At 42.9% G+C, this 24,296-nt stretch overlaps 1 protein-coding gene across 2 annotated transcripts in view; it reads right to left on the bottom strand.

Moving 5' to 3' along the window:
• The window catches only part of GALNT10 (polypeptide N-acetylgalactosaminyltransferase 10), an 87,945-nt gene extending 64,434 nt beyond the window's left edge, over window positions 1-23,511 (bottom strand). The window contains exon 1 of one of the 2 annotated variants that reach the window (XM_059825358.1): window positions 23,335-23,511. In XM_059825358.1, coding sequence (XP_059681341.1) covers window positions 23,335-23,511 — 177 coding nt within the window. The remainder of the gene's footprint in view (window positions 1-23,334) is intronic. The other variant, XM_059825359.1, reaches the window with a different exon arrangement.
• Between the last annotated feature and the right edge of the window lie 785 nt (window positions 23,512-24,296).

Raw genomic sequence — 24,296 nt, 5'->3', positions numbered from 1 at the left:
ACTGGGACCTCCCTGGTTAGTCAGGACTGCTGATAAATGATGGGAAGTGGCTTGGTGAGCACTTCCGCCAGCTCCCTCAGTCCCCCTGGGTGGATTCCATGCGGCCCCACAGACTTGTGGGTGTCTAAGTGGTGTAGCAGGTCACTAACCTTTTCCCCTTGGATTGTGGTGGCTTCATTCTGCTCTCTGTCCCTGTCTCCCAGCTCAGAGGGCTGGGTACCTGCAGAACAACTGGTCTTACTATTAAAGACTCAGGCAAAGAAGGCATTAAGTACCTCAGACTTTTCCTCATCCTTTGTCACTATGTTTCCCCCTGCATCCAATAAAGGAGGGAGATTCTCCTTAGCCCTCCTTTTGTGGCTAATGTATTTAAAGAAACATTTTTATTGTCTTTTATGACAGTAGCCAGATTAAGTTCTAGTTGGGCTTTGGCCCTTCTAATTTTCTCCCTGCATAACCTCACAACATCCTTGTAGTCCTCCCAAGTTGCCTGCCCCTTCTTCCAAAGATTGTAAGACATTTGTAAGACAAGAAAACATGTTCAACTTCACACATGCAACCAGTAGCTCTACAGCAACTTAGCAGAATTCCCCCTCCCAAGTATTTGTAATATACATTTTCCAGAGTCACTACACAACTGGGAAGTATCAAAACCAAACCTTTGGCTGAATATTTCATTTGTTATAGCCCATCAATACAAAGAACCATTTTATGCTCCTGTACAAACAGAATCAAACATGATAACTTCTCCCCTTTGCCAGGCATCAGTGAGAGCCTTTGTTCAGCTGCACAAGAATTCAGTATAACCAGTTCATACTGAAAAAATCAGTGTGCAGCAGTGAATGTTCACCATCTCAAAGCATGGAGAGATTTGCTAGGAGGATTATATCTAAGCAGTTTTAAACACTAATGTGAAGAAGCAAAATCCAAATCATTAGACTTGCATTTGCTTGATTCTTCTCCCTGCTGCAGGGCAGTGTGCCATGTCCCTTCAAGCAAAGCAGGCAGGTCCCTGCTTAAGTAGTTACCCATTGATGCTTGCCACCTCTAATCTTCTCTTGGAATTGCTCCCCAGTGCCAGGCAGACTCTAGGGATTTCAATGAGCACAAGCTGGCTTATATTTAAACTGGTCCAAAGCCGGAGAAAGGCTCTTTAGGGGTAACACAGACGGGCAAGGAGATTGCTTTTCATTACCCTGTGTGGTATAAATTAGATGCATCATTAACCTTCATTCATGAAGGTACATACCTTCTTCAGAAATACCTTTTTACAAAAAAGAATCCTTGCAAAAAAAAGCTCCTGATAACACTTAAGCAATCCCCATTTCCCTTTAAAACTCTCTATAAAGATTTTTGGCAAAACCCCCGACAATTTCAAACAATTAGGACCACCATTACTTGATGAACTGCTAACATATAAACAGTCCTTATCAGATGTATTGCCTGTTTGGCACATCCCTACCTAAGGGGGTATTTCCACTACCTGGTTTTTAGCATTCAGCCTTTAGGCACTCAGCCCATCCTCTCAGGATGCCTCCTTTCTCTCCTCCTGTGTTGACAGACTGAGAACTCAGGGTGCTGCATACTGAATCACATTTTAATGAGGTGTCTACAGCAAAGCACAGATATTTTCCCAACCTCTCTCAGAGTACAGAAGAATGAGTGAATGGTTTATGTAGTGTTGAATCAAGCTGTCTGAATTTTGGAAGCCAAGGACACCTGGTGCAATTCCCATGTCAATAACCATATAGGCCCTCTCTACCCCAAAGCCATACATTTGAACATACAAGCAACATTTTGTACCCCATATACATATGAAGATGACCTTCTGGGCAAAATTCAAAACTATGCAGCAAAGAAAAAAGCAGGGAAAGATTTAAAGCCCTCTACTTTAATCCTGAACAGAGTAATTGAAATATCACAAAAGTTTCTGTATTAGAGGGCCATGCCATTGTCCATGTGCACAAAACACAACATTTCCATTTGTTCAAATACATGCTTCAATTTTTTTGCCTTAATGCTGAAAGTTGAATACCTGTTATAAATTCCAGTTCAGCATTTAGATATATGTTGAAGTACCCTTTCAAGCAAGTGTCTGCCTTCCAATATTAACAATAGAAAGCCAGTAAATAACATATCACGCAGAATCATCTAGGACAATATTTGTTCCAGTCTCTATATGTGTCCTGACCAACATCTGTGCATGTCTCTCAAAAGAATGTTTTCAGCTAGCAAATCTCCTGACAAGGGCAGAAAGTAAATGTTCTTGATTCAGACACTGAATGTGTAATTCCTAAAACTTTATTTTCAACATTTCCTCAGAATGCATTGCATGTAACATTTAGAGCTGCTGGCTTCCAGGAGACATTTGTCAAAGCCCATTTTAGAAGCGATAACATCTAAAACATCTGCAGCTGGTTATAATGCATCAGGAAAATAAAGTTGTCTGGCCTCAGTACTGTGCCAGTGTTTGAAGGAAAAAAAAAATCAAAACCATATGCCTGCTCTTAGTTTAGTCTCAAGTGATCTATATTTTATAAGGTAACTTACCATTAATTTTTAAATGCCTATGAATTGAATTCTACTAATTGGACTTTTTAGGCTTTTTAAAAAATGCTTTTAAAAAACCCTTCAAATTCCCATAGTTCAGCTGGTTTTGATTGTACCAGTCAAACATCCAAAATCTTTCTGTTAGGATGTGTAAACTCCAGAAGTTATCATAGAAGTACCATGCCCAGAATACCTCCGTTCACTTCTCCCGCAGAAATAAGTTTCCTGCGATTGTTTTATCCAGATTATCACCATTACAGGTACACAAAATTACATCCCTTCCTGAGTAATTCACATTGTGTTTTTTAAATTTAAACTCCATCTCAAATAAACAGTGGCTTACTGCTTCAAATGAAGTGAATGAGAGCAGGGATTTTAATCCAGTCAGAAACTCCATTTTGACCCAGGTCTTCCATTCCCTCTGAATGAAAGCCATTCAAACAAGGTGATAGTGTTTTCCTGCTCCAAAGGAATATATTTCTATATACATCAGCACAGGTATAAAGTACACAAACACTGAGGCTGGAAAAGCACAGCAGCTTGCATCACAGGTATAGCTGAGAATTACAGGGCTGTGGACTCACTCCCAGCAATACAACAGGGGCAGTTTCACCACTGTGCATGCAACCAGCTGCTGACAGGGCACTCTGGAAAGCCTCTCCCTTCCTTTAGTGAATGCTTTTAAACAAGCCTTCAACTGCCAGCAGCTCAACATGCTTTGCCTAACTTTGCATTCACTCATGCCAAATTACTGTATCAAAAAGCTTTCCATGGCTTTGGCTTTAGAGACAACTCAAGCAAAACATTCTGGAAAACCAGCTATTTCAGCTGTTCCTATGGCCCAAACAGGCATTCCTGTATGGAAAGGTTGAAGCCAACTGAAACAACTTGCCCAACAAGCAGGCAAGCACATCCAACTCAAAACAAACAGCAAATGTTCAGCACAACCTCATGGTCTGTGAGCAAAGAGCCTCTCACCCCTAAGGACAGTCTACCATCCAGATCCAGAGTGAGAGAACTGGGAGAATGACACACTGCAAGTGGAAATCCTCTGAATAAACACATAACTTGTGCTTCAGATTGCAGTGAAGCAGTCCAAAAACGATGTAAATCTTCCCCAACCGCACCTTCCCAATATATGTTGTTCTGTGGGTTAGAGAGAAGCAACTGTCACACAACTATGTTATTGTCTTGTCTTTTTAATGCAAGCAGCTCTAAACCTCTTTTTACCTATGCTGCTCTGGAGGAAGCACCTCTCACAAACAAGGCAAATCTGCAATGCTTTCATGAACTGAGGAGCAAGGCTTGTGCTAAAAAACTGACCTCTCTGGGTAAGACGTTTTACAAAGAAATTATCTAGTACAGTGACAGTAGAGGCTGAGCGCAACTTATTTTGGGTTCACATTTCCTGGGAAACTTAAGGGAGATAAACAGCTCTGTCATACTTTGTTCTCTTAGGAAAGAAATGTTTTTTTCAGCCCCATAGAATAATGCACTCACTCATTGCCTTCACTGCTTAGTCTCTGATCACAGTGCAAAGTTCGTAAGAACTGCCTCCTATCCTTCTTTCAGGACACAAAAGACACTTCAAAATTTGTCTTCAGCTTTTAAGTGCTCAATAGCTGCGTAGTTTCCCAGTAATGCTTTTGCTGACTGACCACTTAGCTGACTTTCCTGTTACTTAACAGTAATTGCACAGCAAATATGGAGACAGAGTCATCCATTTCCACTGCAGAACCTTTAATAAGGATAGATAATTACACAGCTTTTGATACACCAGAAGATTGCAAAGCAAAAAGAAAACAATTAACATTTCACTTACTGTGAAAAAATTTGGGATGACGTACATGACAATAGTCCTCTCTATAACCATGCATTTGTTTTCAGGCTAAGTTCTAGTCTGACACGCTCTTGCAATTTCCAGTCAGAATCCGAACATCAACTTGATAAGCAGTTTCACAGCTGCTTGTGGGTCGCAGCAGAAGCAACATAAAAAAATAAAATTGGAACCTCATCAGTTTAAAACTTTTGCAACTTTATAGAACTAAGCAGCACAATGTCAAATGCTGACTGCAAGCTCAGAAAGACACCTCTGCACTGACTTCACCTTTGAACCAGCAGTCAAGTTTTCCCAATGCTGGTTGAGTAGGGGGAGACTGAGTATCATCTTCTGCAGAAGTTAACTGCACTCACCAGGAAAAGGTGACAACTCCACTGAAGCCACTAGCTCCTCTGAACTATCTGTAAAATGCAAGGAAGAACATAGTCTATGCAGAACACAGATTTGGAAAGAGAGCAGACCCACAGCTCTCTTACAAACACATCTTTTAAGCTAAGAACTCTACTTTACTGTTACAGAAATTCACTTCCCTCCAACACGCAGCCTTTTCAGTTAGATACACAGAATACAGCTAGTTGGAGTGTGCCTTTAAAATCCTAAAACCCCAATTAAGAACCCAAAACAACACCACAGTCCAACAGAAGCACTCAATCCACATTGGTACACCTAGCTTAAAAAAGTCACGATACAGTTTAGGTTTGAGGCTCTAATCACTATTTTAATGGCAGAGAACCACCTCTCCACACAGATCTTAGTAGGGACAGACCCAGGACAGTGCAACTTGTCTTTAAAGGCACATCTCTTAAGCACTTGTTATCTTCAAATCACACAAGCAGCGTATTAAATACTTGCAGCATCACAGGTGTGTAAGCTGCCAACAACTCCACACAATGCTGTATTTCTGTAAAGTACAAATCCTATCACATAGGATCACCCGGTATTTTAGAAGCAGTCACAGGTTCTGCAAAACACAACAAAAGCATTTTAGATGGCTGTTGGTCTATTGTCCTATGCAGCACTATCTAGTCTGACATACCCAGGGATTTTGGAAATTACCTCCCAGGAACACTAGACTTTTTTTTTCCATTACTGCTGAAGGACTGCAACTACACAATTGCAAAATCCTAAAGAATGACTCAATGGCAGCGTCAGTTCACAAAAAGGAAAACTGCTGCTGCTGCAACAAAAAAAAAAATCATACATTTACTTGAACTTATCTGTAACCCACAAGCAGCACAATATTACTTTGTAACCCATAACAGGCAGTAGATTAACTTTGAAAGGAATGTACAGTCAGCTTTCAAAGACTTCTAGAGAATGCCTGGAACATGTTAATAACTTAATTCTGACTTAAAGAAATCTTTAATTAAGACAGCATTTAGAAAGTATTTTCAGAACAATCTGGAATCTTGTGGAATGTGTTAAGGCCTCCAAGGAAGCTTGCTCTGGCTAAGAGTTGAGATCAGTTGTGACTTAGAGAAGGAAAGCAGCAGTCAGAAGTAGCCAGCACCATTCCAGTCGTAACATGCAATTTGCCTGTCTGTCATGTCAGTATTTGGCACCAGGATCACCCCTGCCTATCCTTTATCATGTTAATTTGAGGCGTTTGCCATGTTTTTCCAAAAAGATAGCATTACCCAAATCACAGTCATACAGGACTTGACTTACAGGAATTAACTGCTGCTTACTTTTACACTAGTAAGCCACTGCTAATCAGTGGTAGAGTAAAAAAAGCAAGCAAATCAGGTCAAGGGAGCTTAAGTGCTACTAAAATTTGTTGCATAGCACCTTATATCCACAGCTCAGACAGCACTTCCTCACCCACAAGCAAGCAGTAGACAACATCTAAGTCAAGTCCAGATGGCCAAAGGGCCTTTGTCTAGATACCAATGAACTTTCCTTTACTCTTTAGAGAAGGCTTATGCCTTGAAATGTCTATCAAGTACGTGCATTTCCCAAGAGATTACTTTGAGGGGATTATACCCTGCTGGCGTTCTGTTTTGTAACTTCTTTCAACCCTAACCTTTCTGAAGTACAGTAGGTCTCCTTCTAGCAATAGAAACTCAAAGATGGAGCCACAAAAGCCACAGCCAAGACACCTTTCTTTCTTTCTGAATGGTCTTCAGATAATCACAGAATCACTACGGTTGGGAAAGACCTGTAAGATCATCAAGTCCAACCATCAACTAACACCATCATGCCCATTAAACCATGTCCCGCAGTGCCTCATCCACACGTTCCTTGAACACCTCCAGGGATGGTGACTCAACCACCCCCCTGGGCAGCTTATTCCAGTGTCTCACCACTCTCTCAGTAAAGAAATTTTTCCAAATATCCAGCCTGAACCTCCCCTGGCGCAACTTGAGGCCATTTTCTCTTGTCCTGTCGCTAGTCACACGGGAGAAGAGACCAACACCCACCTCCCCACAACCTCCTTTCAGATAACTGTAGAGAGCGATGAGGTCTCCCCTCAGCCTCCTCTTCTCCAGACGGAACAACCCCAGCTCCCTCAGCCGCTCCTCATCATACTTGTGCTCCAGACCCCTCACCAGCTTCGTCGCACTTTTCTGGACACGCTCCAGCACCTCAATGTCCTTCTTGTAGTGAGGGGCCCAAAACTGAAGACAGGATTCGAGGTGCGGCCTCACCAGCGCCGAGTACAGGGCCAGGTGACAGCCAATGACTCATCAGCAGGTCCTCAAGAGGAAGCTGTCCATCCAACCAATGCCACTCTGTTTCTAGATGGTACATTACACTGCAAGATACCAAAACACTTCAACATTTACAGTTTCTGTTATATATACACAAAAGTGTTTACATGAGAGGTATTTTCTTTCAGTCTCAAGCTGTAGACCACCAGAGAAACCAGAGCTATTCTGACACATGAAAGCAAGAAAGGACACGTAATCCATCACCTCCAAGACTGCTGCTTTAGTGCAAGCACTTCCTGCACCAGCTGCACATTAACCAGCTGCGCCAGAATGCAGCTCCCACCTTTGAGCTGGTGCCTTGGGAGCGCATATTCAGTTCCATGGACTTGAAGCATCCACCTTGCTAACTCCACAATGAAAAATTAGAGGCACTCAGGCAACCCCATTAACATAGATTAATAGTTACGTCAAGCACTGTGTCAGATCCATGGGATGCCAGCTGTCTAGTACTACAAAACTGCCAGCCTTGCTAGAGTTACTGCCAAGCGTTTTGCCCAGTGCAGCCTATTCTGCCAGCTGGGTTTGGGATAGGATGTTGTCTGAGGACAAGATGAAGAAATGGACATTTACTTCCTCTTCTCCTTGAAGTCCACTGCTCCAGAGAAGCACATTCAGTCTCATTCCCACATCAGCCTATGCAGAAGGAAAGGGGCACAATTAGTGACTCTCCTGTGGTCAGGGAATATAAAACTGGCAAGAAATATATCAGTTCTCTTACTGTCCTATGTTGGGCTTGAATGTAAACCACCATGAAAAACAAGAATCACTGAAGTAGCATCCCATTTCAGACTGGACACGCAGCTATACACCAAAGGTGGAAAAGAAAAACTGTAACAGTTTGACTATCCAAGGAATAACACAACCTTCCCTGCCTACCCTTTTAAGCCCAAACAGATGAATTATGAAGATCTTGTGTGCAGCAGTCAGGGGATAAAAGGCTCAGCAGCATTTCTTGTGTTTTCTTATTGTCACCTCTCAGCAAAGGCAGAGTTGGTAAACAGAAGCCAACAGCTAAGAAGCAAAAACCTGTAACATTGCAGGACTGACTGAAGCGATGGTAGAGCATTATGTGGCAGAGATGTACCTAAACTAAATCTTGACTACGTCCTACTGCAAACTGTGCCATTTCTCAAACATTCAGCATGCCAGGGACACAAGCCAGCATTTGTGGCTACTGGTTGAGCTTCAATAAATCTCTTTGGAAAGCTGTTCTGCAGGTCCTTTGCTAAAGAGTATTGTTTAATGCTTCCACCATTTTGGCTGCACATCACAGTAATCTCTTGCATACTTGCTGTAGGTTGTCCAAGCCATTCTGCAGACCAGTAAGGAGGAAATTTTCCTAACATAAGCTCGAGCCAAGATTGCTTTGAACCACAAAAGAAACTTGAGGAGTGTCAAGAAAGTAGAGGATATCTTTGCAACTGCTGCCTCTCCCTCCCTGCTTTTTCAAGTATTAGTATTTCTTAAGATTAAGATCTTTTGGAGGAGATTCATGGTTAAACAAGAGTTTAGCCCCATTAGGTACTAAGCAGAATTGCTAAAGTCAACATTAAATTCATAAGCTCAGACATGCAATTAAAATGTTGGATTATATTTCATTAACTTTTAAGAGTACTCTAAAACCAAGCATCTCTCAGGGTCTTCTCTGCCAACCAGCTTCCTCTTTTGAGGAGCCGCTGGGAGTTGTTACAGGCTTTAGAAGCTTTGTACTCTAATTTCAAACAAGTTCCAGGTGCACAAACTTGTCTCCTTTTTATTTAATTCTTGACCCTTTTTGCGGACTGTACACAGCACAGAACCAAGAACAAATTACACACACACACACTCAATGGTGATGTGTTACACATTGTTCTCCTTTAGGAAGCCAGAACAGAATCTTAACTGCATAATCCATCAACACTGAACACATGGCCAAACTCATTCACGTTAAGCTGACAAAGTTTATAAATAGGATGGAAGAAAATATTCTTTGGTATTCTTTTCCACCTCCTGAATGGAGGAGATCACTGGAGTACATGCACAAGTTTACCTTAACAGTCCATCACAACACCTCACAAACAAGATACGCAGATAGTTTTCGATAAGCTTCCACCAGAAGAGGATGGATGAGCACCGTGCCGCACTGCTGATAATCCAGTCAGAGCCATTGCCTTTCCTTTGCTACCCAGAAATACCAGCCTTTCAAAGAGCCACTTGTACGCATATTTCTGCTAAAAAAGCCAGACTGCACCTGCAGATACAGCCAAAACCCCACATGAACCCATTACTAATGGATCCAATTTCAATGAGCTTGAAAACATTTTGCCGAAGACATCCTGTTACTGTGAACATGCAACTCACAAATGAGGTAAACTGGTGCTCCTCTTTAATGTTTAGACCTTTAACAGTTGTAAAGAATTAAAAAGAGATTAAAAATAATCAAGGTTTCAAAGTCAGACCCTCTCAGAGCTCTGACAAGCTAAGGAAAAAGAAACTGCATCCAGAAATCTCATGCCTGAGCTCAAGTATGAAGCAATTACAAACCCCAGAGAGACACCACACCATCAGAAGACTGAAAATGCCCAAGATCTTTAAACCTTTAAATTTAGTCTCCACTGAAAATCCATCTGTCCCTTTCAGAAAGCTGTGCAGTACTTATGACAGTATAAAACCAAATTATTGCACTGCTGAGAAGCTGCTTTTTTTGGTACAAGTACCAGAAAACAATCTAATTTTTAAGGCATTTTCTATAGAGCAATTTTAGGGAAGGAAAATAAATATACTTTCAGTTGAGGTTACTTTATAGGAAGCAGTCTTCCTTTGGGTGTTTTACTTTCTCCTTGTAGATTGCTGACTGGGCCTCCTGCATGCTACAGAAATACAGATCAAACCTCATGAAGCCATCACTTCTCCCTAAAGGGCCCAAAGAATTTAATTCTGTTTTTCTGATTATCTCAAGAGTTACTCAAAAGCAAGAACTTTACAGGCTAGCAAAAACCAGACCTAAAATGGCTTTAAAAGCTCTTAATGTGAGGAAAAATTCTACACCAAAAAAAAGCATAAGACAGGTAAGTCACAGCTGTATTGAGCTCAAGACAATTATTTCATAACTTGGATTTAATTGGAAATAACTTGGCTTCTTGCATTATTTCTTTAAATATTAATAGCCAAATGTCTACGCTACAAAAAGTAGCAGTCTAATTTTGATACTAGCAAGGTAATGCAACGCAGCAGTCTAACACATTCTTTTTCTAGTTTTCAGGGGTTCTCTAACCTCTTGCGACTTCCCTTAATCCAACTTGTATTGAGCTGCTCTGACAAAAAGATTTCAGAGGGGAAAACAAGCAGTTTTCATAAGCAAATACTGGCAAAGTTCAAATACAGACATCAATTGTGATAAAGGGAGCAAGGCGTTTTCATTTTGCATCATTTATATTGAACAGAAAAATTTTGGCATACTCCAACATAACTGACAAGACATGAAGAACAGGGTAAGGCAGGAGAACATCTTTTACAGGACTTGAGTGATGACTACGTCTATGATGTCGAGGGCTAAATCCACAAGAAACTTTGATATCGCAAATGCTGTGCATCTTGCAGCTCAACTTCCAGCTTTGCAATTCCTACAGTGGTGTCTGTGTCCTTGAGTAAGGTCTGTAGGTACACCTTCAGGATTGAATTCAAAACAACTGGGTAAGACAGGCTTTTGACCTCTGATTTCTCCAGGTCTTAGGTGCATGGCCCTTATGTACAAGGCAGCCTCTATGTCTGAGCTGTTCCTTTCAAACACAGAGCAGGGGTTATTTGTTATTTTGCATGGTCAAAGCAGGGAGACAAAGCTGACTGAGTGCTGTAGCTACTGCATTGCAACTCTTGAGTAAAAGCCATCAATGATTCTTGTGGAAGGGTAGCAGGGCACCGTCCTCCTCCCCCTTTCACCCCAGCCCTTCAAAAGCAAGTACCTGGAGTCCCACGCAGCTCATGCAGAACTCGGGTCCAAGAGCTGTGCTTTGAACGTAGTGTCCTTGACAAGAGGTGGTCAATGCTAAGGATGGCAGCTAGGCTTCAGGGAGGAGAAGGAGGCAGCAAGAGCTACTCAGAAACAAAATGTGAGCATGCACCCCAGGGGCTTGACTGGCAAGAACTCTGGACCCAGGGTGTCAGGTCTGGAGAGGATCAGCTGGTTTCTGAGGATCGCTCTCTGCCTGAGCCCTTAAATCCACTTATGCCTAAATCCACAAAGAGAGTTGGGTACCAAAGTCTCTCACTCTCTAGGGCTTTCAGTTCACTCTGGCATAAAAGCATGAAAATACGTGTATTATATAAACAGTGACAGATACAAAGGGCAGTTTTCTAAATGAAGAAGAAATTAAGGTAAACATATAGAGAGAGGCACCAGTTGTCCTCTCAGCTAAACTGATTTGGAAGACAGCACATCAGATACATACAGATAACCCTAAAAATAACCATTTTCCTTGCCTACTGTAAAACCAAACCATAAACCGCTACATTTTTTAGGTTCTGTCCATTCGGCTTTTTCTACACACAACCATATTTCTCCCACTTCATCCTGCAGCACTGGTCCCACTAATCACTGACATATGCTCCGGCACAGAGCATTTCCTCTGGCATGCTTTAAAAAGAAGCACTGTCACCAGAGCAATATAAGTGCTGGCAAATGTGGTCTGTCAGGTTTTGTTTTCAAGGACTATAAAAATAGACTTCACTGCATTAGGATTGAAAACTCATACCCTCTAGAAATAATTTTAAAAAACAAGTTTTCAGATGACTTGTTATTGTTTTCAGATATCCACAGAGAAAAATCTGTAGTTTTATATTTCATTTAACGTTTTGGTTAAGCCACTATTTGAGTTTTTGCACAACTGACAATTCCCAGCTAATTTATAGGCAATGCCAGTGCTCTGTGCTCATGTGCATCAATTCACAGCTTCTCAGATTAATTTCTACTATGAGCAGCCTCTTATTATAGAAATACCAGCACTTGGAAAGCCACAAGACATCACTTGTTTCCAGAGCCTAGGCCTTTCACCCACAGTAACCAGTATTATTTTATGGTGATAACAGCTTTGGCCAAAATGCAAGGAAAAGTGTCTTGGCACAGACTGAGGTTCAAGACACTTTCTTGTTAGTTTGTAATTGCTTTGCCAAGGACTCTTTTTCCGTAATCAGCTGGCCTAAGTTCCTATTTGCAGAAAATATGCAACTATGGCAAAAGAAAACCTATTATCTTTTATACACAGATACTCTGTAGCAGTCAAAAATCAAGGACAACACAAGTAGCACCTTTTCACATTGCAGACAAGACTTTTCCAATCTTCCACATCCCCATTTGCAGAGCACACAACCTGCATCTGAAGATCGGAGACAATCTGGGGCAGAATGAGGAAAGAACCACATTTCCAAAGAATCAGAAGCAATAGCAGGAAAATGGCAACAATGGTAACTTGGATAGTCCTCTGGTCTCCATACGTATATCCAAATACACTTCTGCCAGTTTCTATATCAAAATCCTAGGTCTTCCAATACTTTGCAGATGTTTTTGCAGCTTACTTCCATGCCCTCAGAACCAGGCAAGCAAAATAATTTTAGAAAGTTTAATTTCAAACACTTTAATTGTACCAATATAACTTCTTTGCCGCTGTGAACAAGACCTGGGAACAGATGCTGGTTTTCTGAAGGGAGATTTTTTTTTTCCAGGCTAAATTAGTACCTTGAATCAGATTCCAAAACAGACAAAAAAAATTAGGCAGCATGCAACAGCAAAATATCAACAAGAGTTTTAGATATTTCCAACACAGTAAGCCGCAGCCTGAGAATCAAAGAGAAGTGGCAGCCCAGAGTGTATTTGGCGGATCAGCAAAACTAACATACGCAGGAGTGGAAAAAAAGGGTTATTCCTTATTACTTGGCTATCACACACTAAACCCCGGCAACAGGCCACCTGGAAGATAAATGAGAAGACAGAAGATAATCACAGGGTTCACTTCTTTTTGAGATCCAGAATAATCCTGTTACGTAGTGGCTAACGTGAACTGACAGTCGGGCTAAATTTAAGTGACCTTCTGTAATGTTACAGAAAATAACTTACTTGCCTAACTGAAGTGCTTTACATCGTAGTTACGTCTGTATTTATCTAGCTTTTGGGGTTCTGATTTTCTTTAGTGAGAGAATATATTTTGCTTTTACTTATCTGAGCTGAAAGTATAGTCTCTGAAGAGAACCACTTTCAAGGAAGCAGAGTTAAGATTAAAGACAGTCTGAGCAGAAGTGAAGGAGCTTCTTGGTCTTTTAGAAATAATAATATAAAAAAGAGAAACCCAAAAAAATCTTATGGGATGCCAGACCTGGTTATGTGGTTATTTTTGTATCATGCCCTAGATCAAAGTCACTAAGACTCTTATTTTTCAAAGGAACATCACATCTTTGAAAACTTTGGTCTAAATATTAAGAACACTCAAACTCTGTTTCACCTGTTTTATTTATTAAGCAACAGCTCATACTTACTAGTCCCTGTGAAAATTTCTTCTTTGGACTTCATCTGAAGGCTGGGAAATGTTAGGTAAGCTCAAGAAAGAAAAAAAACTACCTCTTTTCCATCATGGAGAAAAATTGTTTTGTTGCTAGTGTCATTAACTAGGTAAAAGTAACTTCCTAAATTAATTTGAACACAAGTAAAGGTAATTTATACAAAGAGAAGTCTATGCAATCTTCCACTGAGAAAAAACAAGACTACTAGAGGTTTTAAAGGTTAGATCTCCCAAGAAATGGTAAGCAAGGAGGATGACTTTCCTTTCTTTAAGAAGTCACCTTAGCTTGCACACATAACTGCAGACAAAGGATTTCAGGCTTCAGAGATCAAGCAGAGCAGAACTTTTCATAACAACTTAATCTTGTAAAAACACTTGTTCAAGAGGGCAGAAGCAAAGCAGCTTTGGATGTAGGCGAGACAGCTGACAGTGTTTCCAGATAAGATCTGATAAAGCCCTAAAACATCACAAGACTTTTACTAACAAAGACAAAATGTCACTCCAAACAGATTTTTTTGAAAGGGACAGTAGTCAAACAGGAAGGTAGATTGCATTCATCCAAAAAATTCTTGCAGGAGACAGACTGATTTAATGTTATTCTGCAAATCTTTTATTTTTCCAAATAGCTCTATAGCAGGAAGACAGAGTTCAGTTACGACATCCAAGTTTAAGACACAAGTTCAAATATTTGTACCTGGAAAAACACCCTTCAACATTTGTTTGAAATTTAACCCCTTGGTTGGCCATTATTTCAGTAAACAGCTACAGTTTCTGTGCATTTAAAAAAAGTACTCTGAAATGCCTTTTGGAAGTTTGACATCAGCAGTCCCCTTGTGAACCACAACCACACAGAATAGGCCAAGTTCTCTATTTGAAAGCTACAGCAGGGAAAGGTGTCAAGTCCCTACTACATCAGCTACACGTGACATACATGGGAGAAATACGTATTAGTGTTGAGGGGGGACACTCTGAACAGAAATTAGTTACTTTGCTGCAGAGGCAATGCTCAGCTTAACAGGGAAGGATGCCAGCATTCACTGTTTTGAAAGACAGTTTTTAGAAGTAGCTTTCTGCTACTTGTGCGCATTGGGAAGAAAAAAGTATTACTACAGCTGAAAAATTAGCAAGGAGTTGAGAGTGGAAGACACAGTCACCAAGTAAACATTAAGAGTGAACTTCACCACCAGGCTGGGTGGTGCTACGCAGTCAAGCCTTCCCCGACTCCATCCTCTTCCCCTTCCTTTGCTTTCTATTTCTGGCTGAGGAAAGAATCATAATACCCACAGGAGCTACACCAACTCACCTAAAATAGGGTTTCCATTTTAAACCCTTCATATATTTAAACTGCTTATCATTACAGTTTGACTCAGTAATACAGAAAAGCAAAGGATATAGTAATATAAACCAAGTTTTATAGGGTGCAAATTTTAAGCCATCAGCTACCACTTAGTAATAGCCTCTAAGTGTGCTCTTGTCCACTGTAGTTGTAAGACCTCTGAGAGCACCTAGAGTAAGTGAGGAATTTCATCCCTGACTCACATTGGTTGCAACACATTCATGTGTTTACATCAGGACCTCCAAAAGAGGAAAGTCTGCTGAATGCCACCAACCATCAGTACAGTTAATGAAAGCTGTGTTTTAGTTCAGATACCTGGACAGAGCTGCAGTAAGACCCAAAGAAGTCAGACCTTTGAAACGAGCTGGATGACATTTCCTCAAGCTTTCTGAATACACTCATGAGGGACACTATTCGCAATAGCTGGCAGCCTGTGTTTCCAAGAAAGAGACAGGTGGAATAAATGAAATATTTTTATTCTTGTGAGCTATGGAAGATATGCCACTAATGGTCATCAACCTGAGAAGGATAACTTATTAAAGTGGGAAGGCACGAAGCAGTATCAGAGGGAACACCATGACTGGAATAGCAGAGAGTTCAGTTACAATAAAATCAACAGCTTTTCTACTGTGGCAAGTTTCTTCCCTGGGTATTGGCAATTGGAGCACTGCTTATACTCCACTGTAACTGTGGTTAAAAGGCCTTAATTATAGATATATGCTCTAGAGAGCTCTCTTTTAACCCTGGAGCTAAGATTAGAGAAAATGGAGGAACTGCAAGAGGGCAGAGAAAAGAGCTAATTATTTAGAAAGAAAAGCAAACTTAAGGACCAAGAAATGGTAGACCTCCCTTCTTTGAAGTGGCAATTTAAAGCTTTATCAAGTTTATGAACAATAAGGAGACATGTCAAGTGACATATTTCTTACATTTTAGGGGGTGCATAGGACTTTGGATGCTGAGCTGCTAGCAGATCTCAGACACAGTAGAAGTTACTCTTCTACCCAGGCATTTGAAAAGGAGGTGCTGCCTTGCAACTTATTGTGCTACATATTGATTTACTCATCTGTAGCTTTCTCCAATCGTTTGCCAGACCCTTTACATCTAACAAAGAGGCACAGTCTGACAAGTCAGCCATAAATTGATATCCAGTACTACTCATATTCTTAACAAAGCTGTGTAGATGAACACTCCTATCCTTGTTACCTATCCATTATCTAGCCAGGGTAACACTGATAGAAAAGATACCATTACCACTGAGAGGTTGTGCTTCATGTTGAATAAAGCAGGACCAGTAACAGTTCGTAGCTCCCTGGGTTGTAAGAAGTCATGAGCAGCATGCCAGATCTGAAGGTAAAACCACAAGTAGACTCTTAAAGAGATAACAGAGAATTTGAAAGTTTATTCATTGCAAACAAGATGAAAGGCTGTCCAAAAGTAGAACATAAAAATTTAAAATTAGAAAGGGGGGACTATTATCCCTGGATTTGGAAATAAAGCGTGATGCTGTTACACTCCTGAAAGTGAATCGAGCATCAGTATTTGTTCAGGAGTCTGAAATCTGATAAACAGATTCACACTTTCTGTCAACTGATAAAAATCCCCACCAACAGCTATCAGTTTTGCAAACAATCTGGGACCTGAAGTCAAGTCAGAGTGTCTTTTATACTTCTCTCTAGAGGCAGAGGAATCCCAGGCCAAGCTATACCTAGAAGGAATACACAGGTGGCCAAACTGCACTGGGAGTGACAGACACCATTCTGTCCAGGGACATTAACTCAGGTTAAGACAAAGTGCAAATCCAGAGCAGAAGGCTGTTCCTGATTTGATTCCAGAATAGGAACAGATAGATACAAAGTTAACAAAAAGTGACTATTCAGCTTTAACCCAATCTACCTCAGTCTGATTTAAGTAACATTTAAATAATATTCAAATGAGTGATTATTTAAATAATCATTAATGTCTGGTTGCCATCGCAGTGTAGCCAGTTTTTAATCCATTCAGCTATGGTGATCCAGAAGAAAATCTATACATACACTCAGGTCGCTTAACCTGAGTACCTATTACTATTAAAAGATTTCATATGCACAAAGTCACTAAAGCCACCTCTCTCCTTGTGTCTACACAGTATCGTGCATTATTCATGGTGGTATCAAACAATTTAAAGTGGTGTAACTTAGAGGTTACAGAGTTAACAGGATGGAAAACAGGAAGGATGATGGACAGTATAGAGAGAGTCCTCTGATGGTAAATATCACAGCAGCTTTGTTTACATAAGCATTTACACCATCCTGAAATACCATGAAACTCAGCACAGTGCACTCCAGTTAAGGTGCACTCCATAAAACCCTATCAACGACAGCTCTGCTAAAGTCAACAGGATACCAAGCTAGCAGGTTGAAACGCCTGCTTTCATAGTGGATCAAAACAAGTTTCTGCAGCACAATTTCTTTTTTTTCCCTAGTGATATTTCAAGCACACAGTGGAATACCTCCTAAAACTCCTAATGCACCCCACCAGCTCTTTACTTTCCAGAAGGAAGCTGCCTGTGTCATCTGGTATAGGAAAAGGTTGCAAAGAAACAGGAGCAGTATGCAGATTGCTTTCACACCTGGATAACAATTCCCTCAAAGTTGAAGTTATACAGGATCTGTTGTTACCCAATGTAAGTAAGGTTACAGTTGGCTCCACAGGGAAGCAAATACAAGACTGACAGGAAGGTTAACGACAGTTCTTTATCTTTTTATAGCGATGCCTGTAACTGCACTTAAACAGGGAGTGGAAGATGATACTATACAAACTGAAAGTCTGGTTGATAGCATTTTTCTGCCTAATTTCACCAACACTCCTCACTGGTGGTAAGAAACTTTCCATTAGTTTATCAGTCCGCTTAGTCAAATACACATCAGTTATCTGCCAGAAAATTTGTAATAATAGTTGCTCTTAAATCTTGCTGTCTCTCAAGATTCAATTCATCTTCATACAAGAAAAACATACAGCTCTGGAGATCACTGTATGATTATGGTTTTCACTGGTGACCTAAAAAGTCCAGATGCCAGGAGCCAAGAAGTTTTCCTGCTGAAATCTTCCTTCCATGAAGAAAGGTAACCATTGCAGCTATTAAGAACTGCATACAGAACACGCTTGAATGGCAAAACACAGAACCACTTGTCCAATAACAGAAGCACCTGTTCCATGATAGAGATAACCTCCCCTAAAGAACAAGTATAATAAACCTTTTAATTTCACACAGCATAGGAGACCTAGAATACAGTCCATTTGTTCATTCAGCTCTGTGTTGCTGTTACAGTGAAGATCACCAGATGGAATAATGAGACCCTGAGTGAAGACCACTGAAAGCTCCAGTTTCTTAATAAACATCTTCTCCAAATTTTACTTTGCACTTCACAGCTGTGAGATGGTTTAGCCTTTTCACATTCACTTCAGCTCAGTTTGCTAATCAGAAGTGTGGTCCACACTTACCTAGTCCAAGAAAACATGCTCGTTTTTCAAAGGCACTGAAGTGATCAACTTTAGAGTAGCCCATACTGGAAATCAGTCACTCTTGCATTAAAGCAGGCTTGTTCAGCTCTAGCACTTGCATTTTGGTCCTTAGATGCCAATTGTTTTACACTGTGCTTACCAAAATAATCTTTTCAAAGTTTGCTTTTATATCAGCTGATGAGTGACTAGCAAATACAATTGCCAACATGGCAGTCTCCAAGAGGTGTGAGAGGAGCCAAGCCCCAGAGTTCAATGACAGCATCAAGGTCTAGGGCACAACCAGTCTAACTGCCAAAGAAATCTGCCTAGAAAGTACAGTAAGTCGGTTTTTCCATTTACCTCTGGCTGGCAAAGAGCAGAAAGGTTTTGCTCTCACTCTTCCCAAGCCCTTCTCCTCCCTCCCCAGCCTTGGCAGCACAGAGTCTGCTAAACCACCCTCTTCCTTATTAGCTTTCGGCAGCCGCAACATGAAGCTGACAATCCTTGACAGCTTCATAGCTGCCCCCAGGCCGGAATGGCAAAGCTGATCATATTCCTCTGCTGAGGAGGACAGGACCAGCAGCAGCAGTCTGGAAGGCAGCACAACATCGCTCCACACTCAGCTCATCGTCAGGGCTGCATTTTCAGCAGTACCAGCTGGAAACTTTAAGCTTAATTACACTAAAGGCAAAATTAACGACCCCAAACTTTCCAAGAGGACCATTCTCGCGAACCATTTTTCAATCACAAGTTTGCAGTTGGTTTCTCATTCACAACCTACCAGCAGGCAGGTACATCCCACTTCAGCCGGCTGGCAGCAGAGGGCACCACACAATCACCTATGTGATTTATATACTTCCATCATGCTCGCAAGTGAATTTATAGAGCACAAATTACTATGACAAAAAGCTACAGGGTGACTCCATAAAGCATGCATCATATCAGATAAAAACGCATGCAATGAAAGGCAGCTAATTTGCTACAATGCTTTTAGCCAGCAATTCAAAGAAAGAGATGTTCAAGCTTACTATCTCTCCAAGTTCAAATGACACATTCCCGTAACAGCAGGTATCAGGCAGAGCACAGATCTCCAGCCTGACCAGACAGCTACAGAGTAGTATCTCTGCAGAGCACTGGAAGTCACGTAAATATTTGCATTAGCCCAAGCATAAACCACTAGCCCACAAACTAATTCATCTGTGTTTTACATACTGCAGGACTACACATCAATTAAACATTTCTGCTGAGGATGCCCAGCAGCCTCTGAGGCAGACAGCAGAGATTCAAGAGACAAAAGGAACAGCTGCATTTCTCTTGCTTTTTCCTACCCCCACACCTACAGATCATATGTTTTTACCTATTGAATACTCGTTAAAAAAAGGAAAAGATGAAACTACACAAAAGTCAATCTGCATTACATGAGCATATGGATACACACATACTGGTGAGCAAAAAAGTACAATCATGAAGTATAAGAAGCTTCTAAGCTAATACTTTTGCTGCCAGCAGAAACACTTCAGTACCTCGATACCATCATTCCCATTTAAAGCCACGACACTAACCAAACCTGTTACACACACCATGAAATAAGGACTTCCTAGTTCATATCATCTGCTGAGCGACCGTACATACACACTGATAAAGGACACTTCTGAGCATGCAGCTGTAGTGAAGAGCAACTCAATGCATCAGCTTTTCTAAAGAGATCTGCAGCACGACCTTGAGGCCAAGACCTTGATGACTTAAGGCCATCCCTTCTCTACGGAGCAAGAAGCACCCAACAGAGCTGCAGAAGAACAAACCCAAAGGCAGAAGGAAAGAACACAGACCTAATCCACCTTATTAAAGCAATACATTATTTTCAGCCACCATAATGTTTCCCCTGAACATGTAAATACAGAAGCAATTAGCTGTCTAGGCACTTCTGCAGAAACCATTTAGCATAATCTTTCCTAGAATATATTTACATGGCTTCTGATTGCTTAATTTTCTGACACATTTGTTTCAGGCACTAGAAAGATTAAATAAGGCAAAATCGCCTACACTGATACGTTGCCATTTTGAAGATAACATGCAGCACAAGATAGACAACGAAACAAACTCCTAGCAGGTTTTTAACTTCAAAATGTTAGCATCACAACTCTATGTCCTAGGACTTGTTTTTATAGCTTTAATTCAGCTGTTTCTTAAAACTTTTTCCCCCTTTTACTGTTACTCTGAAAGATGAGATTACTGAGTGAAAAAGCAGACACCACTTAAAAATGAAAGAATGAACATGGACAGAGATTTCATTGAAAAGCTCAATTCTGTATCGCATCCAAAATGTCCTCAATTCAAAGATTAGCCTGCACAAAAAGGCAAAATAAAGCCAGAAACAGAAGAAAATATTTTCTGACTGCTATGAACGTAATTTTTGATAATATAGCCTCCTATCATGTAGAGTTTTGGTATTAAGAAGTCAACTCGTCCGAATGGCTTCGTGAACAAGTAGACAAACAGCATATTCATTTACAAGCCGGAAGTTGATTAGTAAGTACAAAACCCATGAATGCTTGTCAGGACCAAGGAAGACAGGCTGGAACCACTGAATCTGAGGATGCCCAAAAAACTCTCTGCAGTCAGCTGGCAGATAACTCTATGAAAACAGTGTAAAAAAAAAAAAAAAAAGAGGTTTGTCTTTATTCTGCTTCATCTTAAATTATTTTTACCAAGACAGCCAGTTGTCCTTTAGGGTATGTTTTCCCTTGCTCAGTGTAACAGGAGCTATTATTTCAGGGCCAAATCCTTCAAAAAATAGGCATATGATACAAGTGTATCTTCACACACAGACCCACTGCAGCCCATAACTCCACGTTAATTATTCTGGAAGATGAAGCCTTCAGCCTAAAACCCAGTAACTCTGATTTACACAAGTGCAGAGAGGTTTTACTGCAAATTCTCCTGCAAGCTGCACAGACGTTTCCTGCCCAGCTCAACACACCATCAAAACAGAAGCAGATCTCAATTTACTGACAGCTGCCATACTTCAAACACACAAAGAAAAACGGAGTCAACATTCTGTACAACACAGGCAATACGGGATATCTAAATACCACGACTGAACATACACAGAAATCAGCAGTGATGCACTGCACCGTAGGAACTGCCTGGCTTACAGCTACCCAGAGCCCACAGTACAAGGACAATTTTGGAAGACCAAAAATAAAAAGTCAGCTTGTCACTGATTTTTCATCCCTTATATGTTTAACCAGAATTAACTGCTACCTCCAACAAGGAACTTTGAAGCTTCCTAAGAATAATTACCAACTTTCTCCTCATAACCTCTGGAAGACACGTGATGTTACAATGGTCATCATTTCGCTATAACACCATATCACGTGAAGCTATGGAGCAGTGGACTATAGGGCTTGATTTTTATCAGCCATGCAAAATAGATTCCCTGCATCCAACAGAAACACAAGCATAAGGCAGTAACATCGGAAACTCCAGGCACGTAATGATCACTGTCTACGTTAAAGGGATTTCTGTGCAGGTTTGAGGATCTACTACAATTTTATGTGTTATGGCAGGTAACAGCTGACCCCTTTCCCTACGAGCATGGGACATTACAAGGATACGATCATGGTTATACCTAGACTTGCACTATATGCTTGAATTTGAAAAAAACATTTTTTTCCGGGAAGGAAGAGCTCAGCCTCTGTTTGACTACATCTCTTTTTAAGAGCCTTCTCTCCCTCAGAGCAGAAATTGCCACAGTAGGTTTCTCCACCTTTATGGTGCAGTCATAGCGGCAAGTCTCCAAGGAGGGAAAGATTTAGACAACTAAGAGTTTTAAGTGATTTTGAACAAGCAGAGCCTTGTGGAGTGGCCGCTGAACTGATAGTTGTTACACGCTGACATTTCAAGCTTTCAAGTCCCAATCATTCTTAATGGTACAAGGCCAAACCCAGAAGGGGAAAAAGCAATTATGTAGCCCAAAGTAAAGGCAGCTAAACTGAGCTTCCAAACGTCTAATTTGGGTGATTTTGCCGCCCTGTCTCGCGCACTAAGCAGAAGGCTTTGTATGTTAAATTTACTACTACACCAGTGGGACAAGAAAGGAATGCAGTCATGTGCTGCAACATCATCAGGCCACATATCCAGCAGGCATCCTCTGCCTCTCTCAGGAAGAGTTATCCGCACCTCTTTTCCCAAAGGAGAATCAGTACACAGACATCACCTTCAAGCTCCACCTGGTACTTTCTGCTAGCCCTTGCCTTAAGCTCTGCGGGGACCCGGAGGTAACGGGTGATGCTCATTCCCTGCACCTTTCCAAGGCAGGTGAGGAGAAATGGCACAGAAGACACACTCTTGGGAGACAGAATTACTGTCCTTTTCTTTGCAAGCGTGGGACAAGCTCCGCTTCCTTACTCCTTGGAGCAAGGAGCAAAGATCTCGCTTTACTCCCTTACCAGGCTCAGCCAAAAACGGCAAGCAGACCCCCCGCTCCCCGCGAACTGCCAAGAAAGAACTCGCGTTCCCGCTCCAACCCAGACGCAGGCTACAGAACAGCAGCTCCTTCTCAGGGGCACAGGAGCCCACCTCCCGCACTCCTCTCCCTCGCCCCCTCCTCTCTAACGGGGCGGCTGCTGCTTCCCGCCCCCCCAGCCACGGCCGAGCCTTCCCCCGTGTGCCCAGGGAGAAGGGCGCACCCACCCCCTACACAAACCCCCCTGCCCTCGGCTCAGGCGAAGGCGGCTGCTCCCGCTCCCACGGGAGCACCCGCCCCGCTCGCACCCCGGCCCTCACCAGCGGCTCCCGCCTCCCCCCGCACACGGGGGACCGCTCAGCCCCCACACTCCGTGCTCGCTCTCCCCCCCCCCCGCCCGCCCCGCCGCCACTCACCGGCGCTTCGCCGGCCGCTGCCCCCGGCGGCCTCGCGGCGGCGGCCCCCTCCCCGCCGGCCGCCCCGCCGCCCTCCAGCTGCCGCTCGCGGTAGAGGGACCAGAGCCCCACGTTGGGCAAGAAGACGAGGGCGGCCAGCGCCAACCCCACCGCCTGCAGCAGCCGCTTCTGCTTCCGCCGCATCGGAGCCGCCGCCGGGGAGGAGGAGACGGAGGAGGAAGGGAGCGCGGCCCGGCCCGGCCGCCCCCGCCGCCGCCCTGAGGGAGCCCAACTTTCCCCAGCGCCCGCGGCCGCAGCGGCGGGCGGCAACTCCGGCACTTCCGCTCTGCTCCGCGCGCGGGGGAGGCGTGGCCTCTGCGGCCCCGCCCACCGCCGCCGGCGGGAGGGCGGCCCCGCCCCGCCCCGCCCCGCCCCGCCCCGCCGAGCCCGCGCCCCCTGCTCTGGTCCCCCCGCCCCTGTTCCTCCCCGCTAATGACTCTCCCTTAATGACTCTCGAATAACGACTGTCAAAGGATGCCGTGGCCCCGGCGGGTGCTTGGGTGGGCGCCGCGGGAGAGGGCAGGGAGCGGGGTCCGGGCCGGCCGTCGGTGGGGGACGCCGAGGCGGTTAATTGCTCCCCAGAGGCTCGGCAATTAGCAGCCCGGCAATTAGCAGCCCGGCGGCAATGCCCACGGCCGTTAAGCGCCGGCCCCTGCGGCAGAAGCCGGCTGGGTGCTGCGGGGTGAGCAGGCCCCCAGCGCCGGTTAATGGTCTCCCAAAATAATGTAGGTGGTTTGCAAGGCATGGAGCACGGTGGGATGGGGCCAGAACTGGGGGAGACCGGTGGGGGGGAAACGGCGAGAGGGATTCGGCCCCCGGGGTTAAGCGGGGCCCGGGGCCTGGGCTGGGCTCTGGGGTGGGGGCTCCCCAAAGGGCTGCAGCTCGCCCCAGGGACACACGGCGACTGGGAGACACGAGTGTGTCCACAG

The sequence above is a fragment of the Gavia stellata genome, chromosome 16 (genome assembly GCF_030936135.1).
Source record: "Gavia stellata isolate bGavSte3 chromosome 16, bGavSte3.hap2, whole genome shotgun sequence".
Classification (NCBI taxonomy): domain Eukaryota; kingdom Metazoa; phylum Chordata; class Aves; order Gaviiformes; family Gaviidae; genus Gavia; species Gavia stellata.
The sequence above is the reverse complement of the archived record's forward strand: the minus strand, read 5'-3'. Positions and strand labels throughout refer to the sequence as shown.